This window comes from Cornus florida, unplaced genomic scaffold, assembly GCF_030987335.1.
Source record: "Cornus florida cultivar Cherokee Brave unplaced genomic scaffold, ASM3098733v1 CherokeeBrave_3.0.0_Hap2_Chr01, whole genome shotgun sequence".
In the NCBI taxonomy this organism is placed as follows: domain Eukaryota; kingdom Viridiplantae; phylum Streptophyta; class Magnoliopsida; order Cornales; family Cornaceae; genus Cornus; species Cornus florida.
This window is the reverse complement of record NW_026775571.1, coordinates 88,606,433-88,625,502: the sequence shown is the minus strand read 5'-3', so window position 1 is coordinate 88,625,502 and position 19,070 is coordinate 88,606,433. Positions and strand designations below refer to the sequence as shown.

Here is a 19,070-nt window from a genome sequence, read left to right as displayed (position 1 = left end):
AAAAAAAAAAAAAAATGGAACATTTATTTTAACAGACAAATAGACATTTATTTTGAACGGATAGAGTAAATTAAAACAAGATTTAAAAGTTTTCCTTTTAAAAAATATATATATTTATAAAATTCATTACATCTAGAAAAGCTTCAGCAATGCTACCGGTGTTTCAAATAACTACATCGCCAAGATCTTGGCGTCAATTTTATGACCAAACGTGATGAATTCATTCTTTGCCTCCCTCATATACGTATGCGTTTTTGTTTTTGTTTTTGTTTTTGTTTTTGTGCTTGTGTGTGTATGTAAAAGCACAAGAGAGCAAGACATGGATATGCATGTCGTTATAACTTCACTATCATTAAGTAACAGTACTAACACATACAAAAACATTCAGGCAATCAGAAAATACGAGGGAGTGAGATAGAGGACGCCTAAATGTCATAAATAGTGGTTGCACCAAAAGATGTTCCCAACTCTGTACTAAAAAGCTGTCAGCCAATCAACCTTGGTGCTTAATAGATCATAAACTGCCCGCAATGCAACCTTCCTTGACAAACAACAATTGAAACGTTACGACTTCTGTAGAACATGTTTCTCATAAAGAGCAATGATGTTTTTCTTGTTGGGATTCCTCAAGAGAAGCAGCTCGGCCCCAAAATTATGTTTCGTGAGTTCTTGCTTAAGTTTCTGGACCGTGAACTTTGTATAATCTTCGGAGTTGGTTTGCTGGCTGTGGTTTCCTTCATCACCCATAAACACTGAACCACCACCATCTTCTGGCTGCACAAACTGTGAAGGACTAGTTGTACTCTTGGACCTCTTATTCCCTCTGATTATGTTGTCATCATAGTCCATATCATGACCAGTATCCAGATCCATTTCATCGTCATCTACCCTCGATCGTTTCCCATGGGAAGCAGTCTTGAGCTTGCTACCTAATGCTGTTTCATTGAGACGAACTGATGTCAACTGCTGCTGGAGTAGATCAAGTTTTCCTTGTGTGGCTTGAAGCTGAAGAGAAAGTGTTTCCGCCCTCCTGTTTGCTTCTACACATGCTGCACGCTCAGTCTCCAAAAGACTCTCAAGGACTTGAACCGTACCAGCCCTTTCTTCATTGTTCGACTTTAACAGAGACTCTATTTCTTTCTCCCTTTCTTCGACACGTGCCTCCAGCATCACAACTTTGGAAACAGCACCCGTCTCAGAGAGACGGAATCTCTCTACGTCAGCAGCCAGGCCAGCTTTCTGCCTCTCCAAATTTTCAATATGCCTCTCAGCTCTCTCAATTTGAGCCAATCTTTCCATTGCTAATCGCTGAATCTCACTCTTTTCCTTCTGCACAGTGACTGCTTCTGTCCGTGCCTTGTCAGCCAACTCAGTAGCTCTTTTAGCTTCTCTTTCAGCAATTCTACATCTTTCCTGGACTTCCTCAAACCTAATGAATTCGGAACTGTACTTTTGCTCAAGATGGATTTTTTCTTGTTCCAGTATCCTAGCTTCTCTTTCGAATGATTGTGCAGTAGCATTTACTGTTTCTAACCTCGCACCCAATTCCTTAACTTCAAGCTTCAAGGTTGATAGTTCTAGATCATAGTTCTTTATCTTTGACTCAGCCGCCTGCAAAGAGGACAGAATACAGTAAGCCACCAGACCCATCATCATCAAAACATTAACACACCATGTGTACATACAAACATACAGATTTTGCTACATAAAGCATGTGCATGAATAAATCTGTATCCCTCAAATTTTTTCCAAAATGAAACTGCCACTCAACCATTTTGTGAATTAATAATCAATATATGAGCATACAGTGACTTTGCAAAATCTTTTTTTTTTTTACATTTCAATAGGAATCTGTGACGAGTTATTCCACCTAGATATACATCCACCAAAATTACTATTATTATGACTAGGAATCGGATAGAGTGCATTTGGATGGGGTAACTCCCTGTGCCCTGATATGGGGGCATATGACAACTAAAAATTGTAATCATACAAACACGCAGGCACCAACGTACAGGAACAGATTGTTCTATAACTTCACACTAATGCCACATCAAATGCAGAGACAGGTGAGGCATGCAAGTTTGAAGTCTACAACTTACTACAGAAAAATAAAAGGTATGGTGGCATTTTGTCAAGTCTCTCAGCCCATGTCAGACAGGAGACCTTATATAACTTCCCTACACCAATTTATTAATTACTGGTTCTTGGGTTAAAATTGCCAGCTAAAATATACCATACGCCATGCAATATTCCTCGCTGCAGACTGTACGTTTAGCAATCAATCCCATCATATTATCCACATCCATTACACTAACAGAACATATGCAAACATATCAAGAAAATTAAGAGAACAAGTATCAATAATCACCCATGTAAGTGTAGCATACGGAAACATATACGGTGGCTTTTATCGTGATTGCTCTTGCACGTGCATGTGGTGTGTGTGTGCATGATGTAAGATTGTAGAGTCTGTCTACATGTTCCAGGGGCCCAAAGCTTACCTTCAACTCCAAACCCAAACTTGTTAAACGCTGCTCAGCATATTCAACCTTCGTTGCCTTGTTCCTTATCACCTCCTCCTGCAGTTTCATTAATGAAGAAAACAGATCATCACCAACACACTTCCGCATACTCAAATACTGCCAAGCAAGTTGCATAACAAGAGAGAGCAAGAGAGAGAGAGAGATTTATTTACCTTATCAGTCAAAGTCCTAGAAAATTCTTCTCTCAAAACATCTTCTCTCTGTTGTGTTTGCTTACTTGCACGTTCTTGCACAACTGCTGCCTTCTCAATAGCAGCTCTTGCTTCTCTAACTGCAGTGTCATATTTCCGTTTCCACTCCACTGCTTCCTCTTGAGTAGACTGAGCTTGTTCCCGAGTAGCAGCCAACCTCGCTTCAGCAGCACTGATCTTGGACTTCAGAACCGCTATTTCTGCATTGGCATGTTCTTCCTCAGCCTTCTGCTTTGCTATTACGTGTTCGTATTTTCTTTTCCATTCCAAGGATTCCTGCCTGGCAGCATCTAACATTTTTGACAAGCTGGTGCACCTCTCTTCTAGTGAGCTACATTTACTCTGCAAATTAGTTATGCGACTCATATAGTCATCAGAAAGCTTCTTCTTGTCGTTGATAGCATCCTCATAACGCTTCAAGTATTCAGATTTATACTTCTCGCTAGCTTCTAGTTGCTTGTTAAGTAATTCCATCTTATCTTCAACCGAGCGACATTTCAACATGAAAGAGCTCCTCTCTGATCCAATTTGGTCCATTTGCTTCTTCAAAAGGTCAAGAATCGGACCCTCCAAACTGGTGAATTTGACAAATTTAGATTAAAATTAAGACATGAACCAAAAGAAACAGAAAAAATACCAATATGCACCTCTGCTGTAAGAATACAATCAGCTTCTGCCATTTCTCTGGGCCATGACATGATACTTTATACTTGGATAGAAGACCATCAAGAACCTGCATGACCGATCAGAAATCATATCACATTTAAAGGACCACATCCATGCCAATATCCATATAGATACTAATTCTATAAAGCCTTCCTGTGGGTTCCAAATGGTGATGTAAATGGTGTCAATCAATCCATATTTAAATCTGAAATGGATTCTACTCCAAGTAGTCAAGAAAGTTTGTAAAGAAAAAAATATGATATGCTTTTGGCAGCATAACATTGGAAACAAATTCTTTAATGTGCCAAACCATCAATTGATATATGGCAGGAAGGAACCTGGTGACTGATTATAGAAAAATCATGTGCATAATTTTCCAACTTATAAGATTCTATGCCAATGGCGCAACTGTCAAGATTCATGCCTGAGGTGAAGGTAACAACTGCTTCTTAATAGAAAATTATACTATATGGAGATGCAAGTAAAGATGGAAACCATGTTGTTTTAGCTGGACAGCACCTACTAGTTTAGTTGAAACTGCGCAAATACTCAAATTTTTATTTTATAAAAAATTTCAAGCCGACAATTTGTCCAAACCTATATGCTCACAATCTGGTAGTAATTACTAATTATGATGCCAATAGCCAGTCTAATACAAGACAGAAATTAGCAGCGTCTTAGATGAGGTTTCTCTATATGCTAACACGGAAAAGGTTCCTTTTAAGATAGCACAATAAGATAACTAGTTCAACATGAACTACACAGATAATCTAGGTCACATATAACTATATAACATGCATAAAGAAAGCATGTATATGTCCGTACTTCGGAGTTCCCATGTCATGATTTTAGGAGTTACTGTGTCAGACACCCTGTGTCTGTGCAAAGTGTTACTCAGCACCATGTCCATGCCTACAAATAGTCTTACAAAATAGTCATTTTTAGAATAATGCTAGCAACAAACATTGAGGCAGCCGCAAAATAATAGTTGCCTGTTTATGAGTGTCCTCAATTGGAACTTGATGCAATCGAAACCAGAATCAAAATAAAACTCAAAGATTGAAACAAAACAAAAAAACAAAAAACAATAATAATAAATAAATAAATAAATAATAAAGCAAAACCACTTGTAATATTTCAATTTTCATACGATATGAAAGTCAGCTCTCAAATAAAATACCCTTCATTTCTGGAATTAAAAAGTCAGCCCAATTTTTTCCTTTCCATTTGAGACAAAAGATTTATGAGCCATAACCTTCATTCATTAGAAGCTGCAATAGCTTCCAACAATTGAAACATCAATGGAATGCTGCAGATCTAGGTTGCAGCATCCATTAGGAGTGATCCTGTCCCGATTTATGAAGTAGTACTAAACAAGGTACTAAACAAGGACCTACACCATAAAAGTGTATCCACCATCAAGGAGAAAGAAAGAAGAAATCTTGGTCGGAATATTGAAGATAAATGATAAGGAAAATCAGTGGAAATTTCATATATAATACTCTCCCCGTCCCAAAATAAATGTTCACCTTTCCATTTTTGGCTATCCAAAAATAAATGTCCCATTTGAAAAGTCAAAAGCACTAGTATTTTTTTTGTAACATTATCAATTTAACCTTCTTGCATTGAACTTATAAAAAGTAAACCATCACATCCATGCAAACCCACCATGGATAGATTTGCTAATTCATTCACTACCAATCATGGTTCACCGTATCGTCCGATACGTGACGTATCGCCCGGTTTGTAACCCTTTTTTAAGGATCCGATACCGTTATATACCGATATTCGTCCGAGTCCGTTACACCGTTACCGAAATTGATATCGCGACTGCGAACCATGCTACCAATATAATAAAAAAATACTAAAACTCATCCTCTTAAAAAGTTAGATTCCCAAAAAGGGACATTTTTTTTGGGACGTCGGGAGTAATAAGCTTGACAAAGAATTTCGCTTCTCCTTCTAACGCATTTCATTTCCCAGTCATCTCGTTCAGCTTGTAATCCAATTTGCCTGAGGATAATGGAACATGGAAAAATATGAATACAAAGAGAAATTAATGAAAATAATGTGTGAACTAAGTTTAAGTTCTAGGAACTCTGGCAGTTTAGCACACTGACACGAACACCAAAGCGAAAAGGAAAACCAAGATAATATCATCAGTAGAATTGATCAAGGTCATAACTGCAGCACTAGCGTTGAAGCATGGTTAGGGGTACCATAATGGGAAAAAAAAAATGAAGTCAGGCTACGGTGCAGACTGGAATTCTATGGTTTTGAGGAGATTCTCGTAACAAATATATGCTATGACTGAGCTACTAAAGCTGGTTTACACACGCGCACACATTCCCAACTTAAATACTTTTTGTGCGTTACTGGCTCCCCCAGTTTTAGTAAAAGAGAGGTGGCAAATCATGCAGGCAGAGGTTCGTGCCTCGTTGTCTCGGCAACTATCACAGGCATTCCTACTATTTTTATCTAAAAGTACTGAGCATTACATTATGTCAAAAGATGACCAAATAACCTCCACTCGGTTACCAGCAAATTGAACGGCTAAAGTAACTGCCAACTGGTATCATATCCTATAATAAATATCCTTCACCCTTTTTCTCGGTGTATATTGTGGACAAAAGTAGTCCTCACTCTAGAGGTCACACAAAGGAAGGGCATTGGACGACCTTTTCTGGGCTTTAGGTTTCGATATATATATGTATGTATATATTAGTGCCTTTTTTAGGTCAATGATTTCCTTGAGAGGTTTCTGGTATTCTTCCCAATTAGAAATTTAATAACATCTATGAGAATAATATGTCAATGGAATGTCCGTGGCATAATTTTTTTCAATTACCATGTCAAAGCGTCATTGTACATGGAACATATTGTGTGCAGCCTGTGCATCAAATTTACACTCACACTAAATTACAGACACTGCTATTTCTAGGCTATATAAACCATACTACACCATGAGCATTAACTTCAGGTTTTAGCCCTTTATTTATTTTTGATAAGTAACTTCACGTTTTAGCCCTTAATTACTCTAAGCAGCTTCTTATCATTTTTCAATGGTTGTCCATCAGTAAGCCATAGAAATTCTCAATGTGATGATTTGACATAACAGATAAATTATGTCTTCCTTCAGAGAAAGTATAGAAAAATATCTACAGGGAATTTTAAAAGCTTCTATGCAGATAAGAATAATATAACATATATATTCAACCAATAACAAGAAATAAGGAAACAAAACAATTAAGTTAAAAAGTAACAATGAATAGAAACAAATTTAAATGCAAGAAAATCATGATATGGAGAACAACTTCTGACAAAATAAGGAGCAACAATAAACTGAAGATTGAATGCTTACTTTAAGGACAGTATCTATTTTTGCATCAGGAGCATGACAAGCCGTTCTCAGTTCCTTTTCCATGTTGTGAATAGCATTTGTACATTGTAAATGTGCCTCCCTAAAAGCGTCCCTTTTATAATCCTGCATCAGTAGCTAATCCAAATCAACAACCTCACAAGGTATGTATGTTAAAATTAAGTTGAAAAATAACCTCAACAGACGGGTATTCACCAAGAGCTACCATGTAACACATACTCCCTATACGTCCAGAGAACATGAGATATGTTCTAGTTATTGCATAAAAGACATCTAACCGCATACATTTCAAATTTTATTAAAACCCATCAGGTCTCAGGATCGATTCCTGCTAGGTGCAAACAATTCCTTGGGGGGTGGGGTGTTTGGGGGGGGGGGGGAGGGAAAGATTGTTGGGGAGTACCAACTAGGAAAAAAAACCCATCATATTTCTAAATATAAAATGACATGATTATAGCACTTTTTTAACTTGGCCCAAAAGAAAATGTTCCCTGGGTGAATGAAACAAGTAAAATTAAAATACAGTCAATTAGAGTGTAAATTGTAATTGTAGTAAAGATATAACCCACTATTAGACATTTTTTAGTAATGCATATAACATATTGTTTTATATGCAATTCATGTCTGCAACAGACACGCACAAACTACCAACACACCATACTGCATTGCACATGCTGATTAGTACTACAAGTTAGACACCAAAGCATATCATCCACAACTCTTTGATTTAGATTAAGTACTAAATTGAAGCCTAAACATTGTGAGGGTCAGGCTCCATGTATGAAAGCATATGCCTCATGCATTTGCATAAGCTAAAGCCTTTGCCTCTGACTTCACCAAATTTTCCTATGTGGTTCTGCCAATAGCTTCAACCATTTACTTCACTGATTTGCACTGCTGATCTAAATATAGATAAACATCATCATCATCCCTACCTTTATCGGGCCCCCCTCATGAATTCTCTTTTTCCATTCTTTCCTATTATATCTAAATATAGATAAACATGTTGGTAATAATTCTAACCTGCTAGTAATAATTGCAGCTGCTCATAGAATCAGTAACTTAACAAAGCCATGCACATTAGATATAGAAAGACAAGGGATTACAAGGTGAACATGTCCTTTTATGCTAGAAACTGACTGTTATGCTGATTGTTAGTCTCATAGTAAATGGAATAATTTCTATCACCACAATACATTCAACAAAGAAGAAAGGCAAAAAGAAACAAAATAGAATAACTATATTATCTTATATCATCAAAAATTAGATTAACATCATCTATGTACATCTCTAAATTTGTGTTCCATACTATATTGTGAGAGAGAAACATTACCTCAAATGCCTTTTTTATAAATTTCTGAAGGCGCGCTTCATATTTCTGCCTAGCTGAACCAGCCCCAACAGCACTAGCATCAAATGCAGCCACAGATTTCTGAACAGCCTCTTCATGTGCTTCTCTTATTGCAAACTAAAGAACTTGGAAATTAGAAAACAAACCAGGATAGGGCAAAAAATAGTTGCTCAAGAAAAACTTACTTCCTCAGGAGGTTTTGAACGGTCAAAAGCAGACATATAAACTTCAGCTGCAATATCATATGCTCTCTGACACTCCGCTTCTTCGACACTCTGTTAAACAATAATAGTTGAGACACTGAAATATATATATATATATATATATATATATATATATATATAATCTAATATAATATAATATAAGCTGTACGACCACTAAGCATAACTCTTGTTTCTATCAATAAAAATTAAAATCACAAGCCTATAGAAGAGCATAACAAGAAAACAGAAAAACAAAGAAAGAATAACAAAACACATGTCTCATTGATTAGAAAACTTTCCTTTATTGAATTCATTTAATGACTGAATTTTTTTATTTCAAGGAAAACAAGAAACCTGTTTCCCTTTTCACTACTGACCTCAAAATTCTAGAGTAACCACAAAACTAAGAACAGCACAAAGAAGCAACCATGACAGAAGGCCAACTCCTTCGCACAAATTATAAAATCTTGGTTGTTTCTTCACGTTAGAATTGAACAATTCACATTTTGCTTCTTCATTCTATCAGAAAGCAACTCCGATGTCATCCGGATCTAATCTCAGCAGTTCGATTACTTGGCTGATTCATGTCTTTCAACTTCAAATTGTCCTATCTCTCCACCATAGGTAAAGGAGTTTGTATTTGTGTGAGGAAAATAACATGGTTAGATTTAATTAAGTAGCTAAAAAAACACACATTATAATCCTATCAAAACTTACAATTTACAATCTTAGAGTAATTTTTATGTAGTACAACTTCCTCATTAAAAAAATCATACAATCCTATAAAAGATCCTACAATTAACAAGCTAAATTTTATCCAATCAAATCAGACAATTTTAGTTACTAATATATATATTTCAAGTGAGATAAACAACTTTATGAGGACCCTTTTTTTCCTTTCACATAATATTTTTTCATAGCGTCAACAATGGAGTATATCTTTATAGTTATTATATTAGAAAATGTAGCATCAAAATTTCCACAATGGAAAAATTCTTTCCCAGGATTATCCTGAGTCATGCAATTATGGGTGTGCTTTACTTGCTAGTTACCTAAAAAAAAAAAAAAAAAAAAAAACTGATTTCTTAATTCTAAACCAGTCCACAAAAATAGATATAAATGGAAGGGGACAAGAATCAAACTCATTGAGGAGTTTTTGGCATAAGTGCAAACACAAAATAATTATATATGATCAAGGACGTATGATTGAGATATTTTTATAATACCTTCTTTTCAGAATGTTTATTTATTATTTATTTTTATTTAATCATACCATGCAATAGGGAAAACATTTGAACTGCCATTTCCTCTGTTTCTCATTCTGACATACATTACCAATACCGTAACAACAAGAACATTAATAATTATGTTGGTCAAATGATCACATCAAGTCATTATTGACATGCTGAGAACTGAAAATACAACATCTGAGAGTAGCAAAAGTGAACATATCAAAATTGTCAAATACGGGGAGAGAAAAAAAAAGTGAATGAGAAATGATAAAGAGATGTGGAAACCACACTAACCTGCCATGAAGAGGTTATTGTAGGCACTGCACCATTGTTAAGTGCATCTAGGAAAGACTGAGTAATGCGAGCAAGAATAGGTCCTGTCATTACTGTAGCTCCTACTTGCTTTGGCCTTGCCCTCTCAAAAACAAACCTTGTAAAAGCATCAAGACCAGACCTAAATTCTGGTCTTAATTTGTCCAACTGCATTAAAAACTTATAAAATTAAAAACACCAATAGAGCGGAAAGAAAAAACTAAGAGACATAAACATAAGCACAATAATAACAAAATCAATAATATAAATTTACATAAGGACAGTAAGAACTGACTAGAATTTGGTCAAGTCGCTGAAGATCATTTTCGTTGCTCAAAGGCCGCACAAGGGTGAAGCATTCTCTGTCTGGAAAAAGTGCTCGAATCGACTCCCTGATCTAGTAATCATCATATTTGTATCATTATGGCATCTATTTTGACATGCACAACAAATGATAGCATTTAAAAAAAATCAAGTGCTATATATGCTCCACAAAATCACTGAATAATAAATCTATAAATGTTGGACATGCAAATTGGGTGGGTCGAAGTAGTTGGTCAATTCAAATTGGGCTTAGCCTCTTAAGGTTGCCTGACATCTCAACCCAAGCCCAACCTAATTGAGTTCAATTTTAAAAAATTTAACCCAAGCTAAACCCAAACAACCAAAAAAGTAGTCGACTCCCATTCAAGAATCAAGTTGGATTTGGGTTGACCCACCAAAATTGCACCAACAATAAACGTATCTTATGTGGATGGTTGAGAGAAGGTTGTCAATAAAACACAGAACCTGGGAAAAAGCTACAAATCATAATAGCTATAATGGAGTCAGTTGATAACCTCATTTTTGGCAGTTAGATCTCTTCCACCGCCTTGGACTGACCTCAAAGCAAGCTCTAGGTAATCACGCGGTGTTATTTTCCTGTTATCCTCCACCAAGTCCAAATAAAAGTCCTGCTCGTAATAAAATGGAAGTTAGAAGGAGAATCAGTAATGTTTATCAGCAAACATGAAAGTTTCTTAATGACTTAATGGTACTAGAAACTGGTACCGAGAGAACATAATGGCATTATTATATATTCAGAAGATGGATAGTAGAATGGTAGCAAGACAATTACCCTTAGAAGCCAGACAAAGATTGGGGAGAACTGCCCGAGTTCAGAAGCATTAGTTCTCCCCCCTGAGGCTCTAACACGAATATGTTTTGTCATTTCAGTGACAAGAGAGAGCCGATCAAGCGCAGCTTCATCAATTCCACCCATCTGAATTACAGGAAGAATACAAAGAAGCACAGTCAGTAATCCAGAAAATTGATAGATAGAGATTATCAAAGCTTATCATGCAAACAGAAGATGAACATATAAAATAAAATGTTTCAACTACAACACCCAAGATATAATTATTGTGAATGAGGTCTCACACCAAGTTGTCCAAACCTGGTTGTAAATGAACATGCTTGATAGGAGAACGGCTAAGGAGAATATCTGCGTGCTGTATGTTCCCTGTAAGAAAGCACCCCCCAAAAAAAAGGCAAAGAGAAGGAAAAAAACATCAAGATTACATAATAACATTGTGTAAAAAACAAGATATGGGAAATAAAAATAAAAATAAAAAAAAGAGAAAAGAAGTAGATTAAATATCACTGAGTTGAGAAAAATGGTTACATCTATGTTGGAGAAAAATGAAGACATGTAACATAGATGTTGAAGAATGACAAAACTAAGAAACACAACCATCACAGTAATTCTATTAGTTACAAATTAATCAAATAGATAAAAAGAAGGAAAGACCACAGAACCATAATCAATTTATTCCCATGTGAAAAAACAAAGCTCACCGTTTGATCATAAGCATCAATTCCTTCACTATCTAATAGTAAGAGATTGTATTCAGTTCCATCAAGAGCAGTTCTCTTTATGGGTGCACTCCACAACCAGAGCCCTTTAGTACAAGGCCGATGAGTTGAAGCCACTTGAAATCCACTACTCCTCCCAAGAAGCTACAGCACAAGTGTAAGCAGCATGTTAGTTACAGATGTGATAAATACCATATTCAGTATTTCCGTAACATTCAGGCAACAACAGGGGTAGAAGAAGAAAGTTGTTACACTATAAGGACAATATTTTAAATAAAAAAATTCAATTCATCAGCAATTTTTTAGTACAAATTCCACAATCACCTTTTTTTGCGTTAAGTTCCGTGTTACATCAAATAAGTATTAAATGGATTAGTATAAAAACCATACTAACATAAAAAAAAAATGCCATTAAACACTACAGGGATAGATGTTTAAAATTAATAATTGAATTTTCTACAGGCAAATTTTGCTTGCTGGGAATGCTTCATGAAATAGTGATCAGGGAGGGAATAGCGTAACAGACTAACGTAAGTATCATCTGGCCCCACATCAGGATCTCTAAAAATTATCAATTGCAAGCTGTTGTTATCTACTCTCTAAAATATATCTTAGCCAAACCCAACAAAGAAAAAAGTGATGGCTGCGGGCTCTGATTGCTCATCCTTCCAATGTTCAAAAGGTTACAAGTTGCAGTACACTGGCTCATTAATTCATATAAATCAAGTTGAAATTTATCTAGGAAGGAAATTTCTAAATCTTAAGTATAAATTCAATAAATTTTATTTTTATTTTGTCACAGGAGACTCTTATAGTGAAGCAGACCCACCCTGCTGCAAAAGGTTCCTTCTCTCTACAATAGAGTTCTTCAAAATCTCTAGGATTTAAATTGTGGGTTGACTATTCGGCAAGCTTCCAACTTTGAGGGCAGCACCCATTTTCAGCACCCACTATCTGTCAGTTCAACACATTTTGTTATTTGTAATTTCCCACGTTTCTTTCCACCGCTTGAATAAGAAATATAACTATCCCTAATCAGAACTCTTCCCATGCTTGTTTCTTGTTCACTAGGACATAAAGCATCATACAGTCTCCAGAATCTCTTTCCCATTATTATCTGTATCAAATTGAACATGAACACAATCCATCCTTGCCAGAGTAAGCATTGGTCATACCTGCACCTATAAAATTAACTTCCTACAACCATTCCGTCAATTGGTGCTCGCCACTTAATCCATATCAACGTCTTTTTTACTGTTAATCAGATTGCAATCTCCTAAAAAGCTTTACTATTTAATGGATAAACAAAACAATAAGTGGATGTTTAACTACCCAAACATCATAACAATTAGATTTAGTTGGTACAAAATGATTTGTAGTCAAGGCATCACACTTGTCAGATTATGTGATGTTTGAGTACTAAAAGATGTAATCATACAACACCAAAAGTAATTGCAAAAGGATCTCAAATCCAAAATAAAGATGGAGCAATAAACCCCCTTATATGCTTGTTGCTTATGAAAAGAGCTTCATGTTTAGTTTTCTAAGTCATCACAAAGCCATGCCAAAACTGAATTATAAAATGGGTAATACAGAACTGGGCAGCTCTGGGTTATTGTGGAAGCATGGAATAAAAACCACAACCAGAGTACAAAATTCTTACTGATCACAATGTCCAAAATCAACAAAAAAAACCAAACAGAATTTAAGCCAAACTGCGGACTTAGATCTCAAAGGGGGGCTGAAAAAAGGCAGCACAATTTTTTATTTTTTATTTTCTCTCTCTAAGTGTACCAAAATCCACCTAAGCCAATCCCACTTCTTTTTTTTTTTCCCTACTTCCACTTAATGTGAAGGTCCTCACGTAATCGATCACATGAATGGCTTACTAGAGCAAAAGCCTTAAATAGAGGGGAAAAAACGGATGATGGTGGGTTTTTTTTTTTTTTTTTTTTTTTGTTGGGGGGTGGGGGTGGAGGTGGATTTGAAGAATTTTTAACTTATATAAGCCCCAAAATTCCATAGCCAGAAGTTCAAGCACACTTTTTGGAAAAGAAGTGCAACAGCAAGTAGAGGGCAAACCTAGGTGCAACGGTAAGGTTGTTCCGTTGTGACCTGGAGGTCATGCGTACGAAACAAGAAAACAACCTCCCCGCATGTGGAGGTAAGATTGCGTACATCTGACCCTCCTCAGACCCTGCAACGGCAGGAACCTCATGCACTGGGTTTGCCCTTTAAGTGCAACCACAAGTACATGAACCATAATTAATATTTGAATTCACCCAAAAAAAAAAAAACACAAACGCAATGCAATGCAAGTAATTTTTGCAATTCACACCTCTATGTTTCTTCTATTGACAGTCTGATTGATTATATATCCTCGTTTTTATCATGCATGGTAAAAATAAGTCATTGATGGTAGGCATGACCTAGAAATTTGGGGGATCCATATGGTGAAGGACAAGAGAAAATGGCACTCTTGGATTGACTCCTTAATGGTTTCCACCTAAACAATAAATATCTTCAAAACAAAGACAAACTACTTCATCAACATTAAGTTTCTAATAAGGTTCTATTCTTATATTTTTACTTATAAAAGAAACATTAGATAAGTTCATGAAAAAGGTGCCTAAATATGATTGATTTAATACCACTAACCAAACACTATAAAGGCATTGTAATCCAACAACTAAACGAACAATAGACAAATTATAGATAAACTTATTGAGGAATTATTCTTATGCCAGATGTAAGTTGAACTGCCCCTTTTGGCAAAGCACATTAATCTTTTTGCACCATTTAAATTAGCCATTCTACAACCCCTTCTTCACAACCCATGATCAAACACCTCATGATTTTATATTCCTGTAATATACAACGGTGTCTACTAGATGAATGAGTGAATAAAACAAAATGAATAGTCTCCATTGCAACGTGTAGAGGTCTCTGCTACATTGCATTGTATTTTATCACTCATTAATCAAACTAAAATACCATCCAATTCCAAATACTAACAATAATAGGAACGAAAAAACCCTAATTCAGAATTAGTAAAACCCCTTCAAGGAAAACAAAAAAAATTCCACATTCTGTACATCAATTTCATTAAAAAAAAAAAAAAAAAAATTTAGAAAGTGAATTTGCAAACCTTAAAATAAAAGGAGTACCTCCCTCAAATGAAATTTTTCTTAAAGTTTCTCAATATTGCGAGTAAGAACATAACAGGGTACCTGATTAAGTATAAAGCTCTTGCCTTGGCGAGCGCGACCGCAAACGGAGACGACCCCGACGGGTCCTTTGACGAGCTGAAGCGTCGCCACGGCCTCCGGGTCCATCCGAAACTTCCCCTTCTCGTCGCAGTACACGAGGCGGATCGGCCTCGCCGGTCCGAGTGCGGCGGCAGCCGCCGGCGACGGAGGTGTTGGCGGCTCCGGCGGTGTTTGGGGAGAGTCACCGGAACCCCTGCCGAAGAATCTCATCGTGTACTCGTTGCTCTTTCTCCTCCTCCTTCTTCAGTTTGAGAGAGAATTTTTAAAGGGCGTGTTCAAAACAGGGGAGGGAAAAGGCGAGTCGCGAGCGAGAGGCTTTTGAGCATTAGCGGGTTGGTCCAGAGAGGGTGATTTCGGGGCGTGTAAGAGCAACAGCGTGGTTATGAAGCTAAGAATTAAATAATGCGTACATAAGTACAGTACAGTATATGAAATTACCAATTGAGAACTAGATGGTACTATGATTTTCCCTTTTAGGATCGAGACTTATTATTAACTAAGCATGACTTAAATAGTATCTTGTCAAATGAGCAAAATGAATTTATAAGTGATATGTATATACATGAATTTCCCACCAATAACAAATATATATATATATATACATATATATATTATATTATATTATATTATTAATATTGTGGTGTTAAATGGTTAATAGTTATTAAGCCGTGTATATCAAATTTTATACCTATAATATATTTGTATATTAGTATAAATTAACTTAAATGAATATTCTTTTGGTACGCAAAATGATAAAATGTGTTCAAAATAAATGTTTTTATGATTTTGGGTCATGGAAAATTCTTAAAATAAGTATAAATTAACTTAAATAAATATTCTTTTGGTATGCAAAATGATAAAATGTGTTCAAAATAAATATTCTTATGGTTTTGGACTATGAACGGTTGTCAAAATAAGAAAAAATAATTTTTTGGTATTTTGATTTTGAATCATTATTCACGAAGTGTTTTAGTACGGTGTAAAATAAAACAAGGTAAAATCGACACGCAGCCCCAAAACAAAAAGCATGGGCCTTAACCTCTAAAATTTATAATATTTTTTTAAATATTCACACCTTGTTTTTAAGTTAAAATTAATTTTGGGTCGTAATTGGTTTATCAATATTTTTATAAAAAGTGTTTTTATCCACAAAAGGCAAAAGGTAGAGGTGAAGGTTCCACCGAGACTTGAACTCGGGTTACTGGATTCAGAGTCCAATGTCCTGACCACTAGACCATGGAACCCTTTTGTTATTGGGCCAGTATTAAATTCTTTTAAAAGCAATGCTAAGGACAATTTGTAATGTTCCCTGCTTTCATGACACACTAAAATTATATATTTTTTAACAGAACGGCCCTTTTAACCCTCTGCACTTCATCGCATATACACAGTTTGTATACATATATATATATATATAAACAACTACTTTGCTCTTTATTTAGAAAAATATATATTTTCCTCTTTATTTACCGAAAGAAAAAAAAAAAACCTACTTTCCTTCTCTTTATTTTTTTTTCTCTCTCTCCTCATTTGATCCCTATGACTGCGTATGTATATAAACTATAAATATATATAAACAACTACGTCCCTTTCCTTTTCTTTTTTCCAATTCTCTTATATATATATATATATATCACTTGCTATTATCTAATTCTATATTTTAGTAACTAAATAATCTTTATGAGACTCAATTCTTATCTCTCAATTAAAAAAATAAAATAAAATAAATTATCTCTCGACTGTCATTTAATAATAGTATATATATCTATATTTATATTATTATTAAATGTGCAAAGAGTTTTAATTTTTCAATATATATTTATTTATTAATATAAAAATTATTATTAATTGATATAAAAAGAATTCTTATAAAAAAAAAGATATTTATTAATTGATATAAAAAGAGAATTACCTAATAAAATTCAAATCACCAAATTACAAATTGATAAAATTTAAATTACCTATTTATTTATTTATTTCTAAAAAAATTTATACTATTATTAAAAGGGTATCTATTGTTAATTTTATATGTATAGTTTGTTGATGATTGTACATATTTTAAGTTTGCAAATTATTAGAGAGTCGAAGTTAAAAAGTACGTTAGAATGGGCAATCCATCTGGCATGGTTGATTGATAAATAATTGATAGTACTAAAATTAACACACCATCCATCTGAATCATACGTAATGAATTATGTCAGTCCTGGGATTATCACAACTATTCAACTCATCTCTCTTACTTTCTTCCATACTCCAAATAAAAAATGCATTTAGGAATTTCATATTTATATACATGGCTTAAAGAATCTTGCATGAGTTCTCTACATACCCCAAGATTTCTAACAATGACCATACCAAAATATTTGATCATATCACATTAAACCTGGGCTTAAATGATATGTATGGTTGACGAATAATTGTACATATTCAGAGTTCAGAGTTTGCAAATCATTCGAGAGTATAAGTTAAAAAGTTACACTGAGCAATCCATGGCATATGATTGATTGATAAATAATTGACAATCAATTATGTCAGTCCTGGGAATTATTCAACTCATCTCTCTTACTTTCTTCCATAAGAAATCTTCAACTAATACTCCAAATCCTAGTACAAAGAATGTTCCATCCTAAATAATACTCCAAAGCCACGAGAGCAGCCTCTTGGAGGAGCTGAGACAACTTTGCTCCTGTCCATCCTAAATAATGAATGCACAATTTCAGATATGGAAGAGAGTATAAATCTGCTCTGGAAGAGAATTCACAAACTCCTAGAAAACTATAAAATTTGCAATCTTAAGTCCTAAATCAGTGAGGAGATGCATGCATCATTGACCATAATTTGCCACAAATGAAATGTGTTTGTTTATAATCATGAGGGATTGAATAACTAAAACATTGCAAGCTATAGTCACATGTTCAACAAACCATCAAATAGAGATTGTAAAACAACTGGCTACACGCCTACACATGGCTCTTAGAATCTGTCTTTTATCAACTAGGGGAAAAAAAAAAAAACATGTTTTTTGTTTTCCCACCGAAAACCTATTCCTGCCAATATTATAGATATAAAGAAGCTACATTTCAGAAGATTGTGAGTTCAGTGATCCAAAGGTCAAGCAGCACAAGTCAACTACTTATTCAGTTTCCATAAATATAAGACTGAACTTGAATTAAAGTATCTGATTCAAAAACACAAATGGATGATTCATTTAAATCCATTCCGAAATTGTCAACAATATCATGAAAAAATAATCAATAAACCACACACCCTTTGTTCAGGTGATAAAAGAGTAATATGCTACCAGCAAGTCCAATCAGAATAACAACAAATTCAAATTTATACTCTCTAAAAAACAGACTGATTGCATAATTCTTGAAAAATACAAATCCAAACTCATTGCTTTCCAGTAGTTAACGAAAACATAATCCACAGCTTAATGGTCAAATTTAACGAATAAATTCTTTATAACGAAATAAGAAGTGTATATTCACCACTTTTTTCTTTGTAAGTTCTTGTCACTGGAAATTTCTTTCAAGTCCACAATATAATCCTTGAATCTGTAACTGCAAGGCACGCCTGTTTCCTCCTTCATCGTCAAAAGCTTTATCTCATCATTCCTCAAGGTTTTTCGAAAATCCTCGAAGCTCATTTCAGCAATGCCTCGAAACCCCTATCGAATTCTTCCTCTTCCACAAATTGGCGCCAAAAATTTGCTCGGGTACATAAAGCTTCCCTATGTACTCCCCCAAAATATCATCAAATACACAACATCAGACTTCACCCCATTCTCGTGTCGAACCTTATCGCTCTGCTTCTTCTTCTTCTTCTTAGACTCCAATCTCTTCAGAATTTCAAAAACCCCAAAAATCAGAACTTGTCTTCACGTCCTCTTTTTCCAAATACTAGGTTCCACCTGGGCTAGGGTTTTCTTTCGAAACCCTGGTAACAAAATCCTCTTCAGTCGAATGGGCACCGTTATTGGACCGAGCGGAAGCCTTTGAACCCAATTTTTGCAATATGGCGAACGCTCAAGGAAGGAAACGAGATCTCATTCTGATGCTGAGTGA

At 35.1% G+C, this 19,070-nt stretch overlaps 1 protein-coding gene and 1 non-coding gene across 3 annotated transcripts; both read right to left on the bottom strand.

The window, feature by feature from the left end:
- Positions 1 to 332: 332 nt before the first annotated feature.
- LOC132305110 (uncharacterized) lies at positions 333 to 15,387 on the bottom strand. Of its 2 annotated transcripts, none has more exons than XM_059802792.1 (14): positions 14,965 to 15,387; positions 11,717 to 11,878; positions 11,316 to 11,381; positions 10,998 to 11,141; positions 10,720 to 10,833; positions 10,176 to 10,277; positions 9,863 to 10,048; positions 8,319 to 8,408; positions 8,116 to 8,250; positions 6,765 to 6,887; positions 3,385 to 3,470; positions 2,699 to 3,311; positions 2,505 to 2,582; positions 333 to 1,611 (listed from the first exon to the last, which is right to left on the bottom strand). In XM_059802792.1, the coding sequence occupies exons 1-14, from the start codon at positions 15,211 to 15,213 to the stop codon at positions 565 to 567; spliced, it is 3,195 nt and encodes a 1,064-aa protein (XP_059658775.1). In that variant the 5' UTR covers positions 15,214 to 15,387; the 3' UTR covers positions 333 to 564. The 2 variants fall into 2 exon arrangements, with proteins under 2 accessions (XP_059658775.1, XP_059658779.1); XM_059802796.1 differs by lacking the exon at positions 14,965 to 15,387 and adding an exon at positions 13,817 to 13,966.
- A 788-nt stretch (positions 15,388 to 16,175) lies between these two features.
- Positions 16,176 to 16,247, bottom strand: TRNAQ-CUG (transfer RNA glutamine (anticodon CUG)). Its single transcript has one exon. It is a non-coding gene; the product is annotated as a tRNA-Gln (tRNA).
- Between the last annotated feature and the right edge of the window lie 2,823 nt (positions 16,248 to 19,070).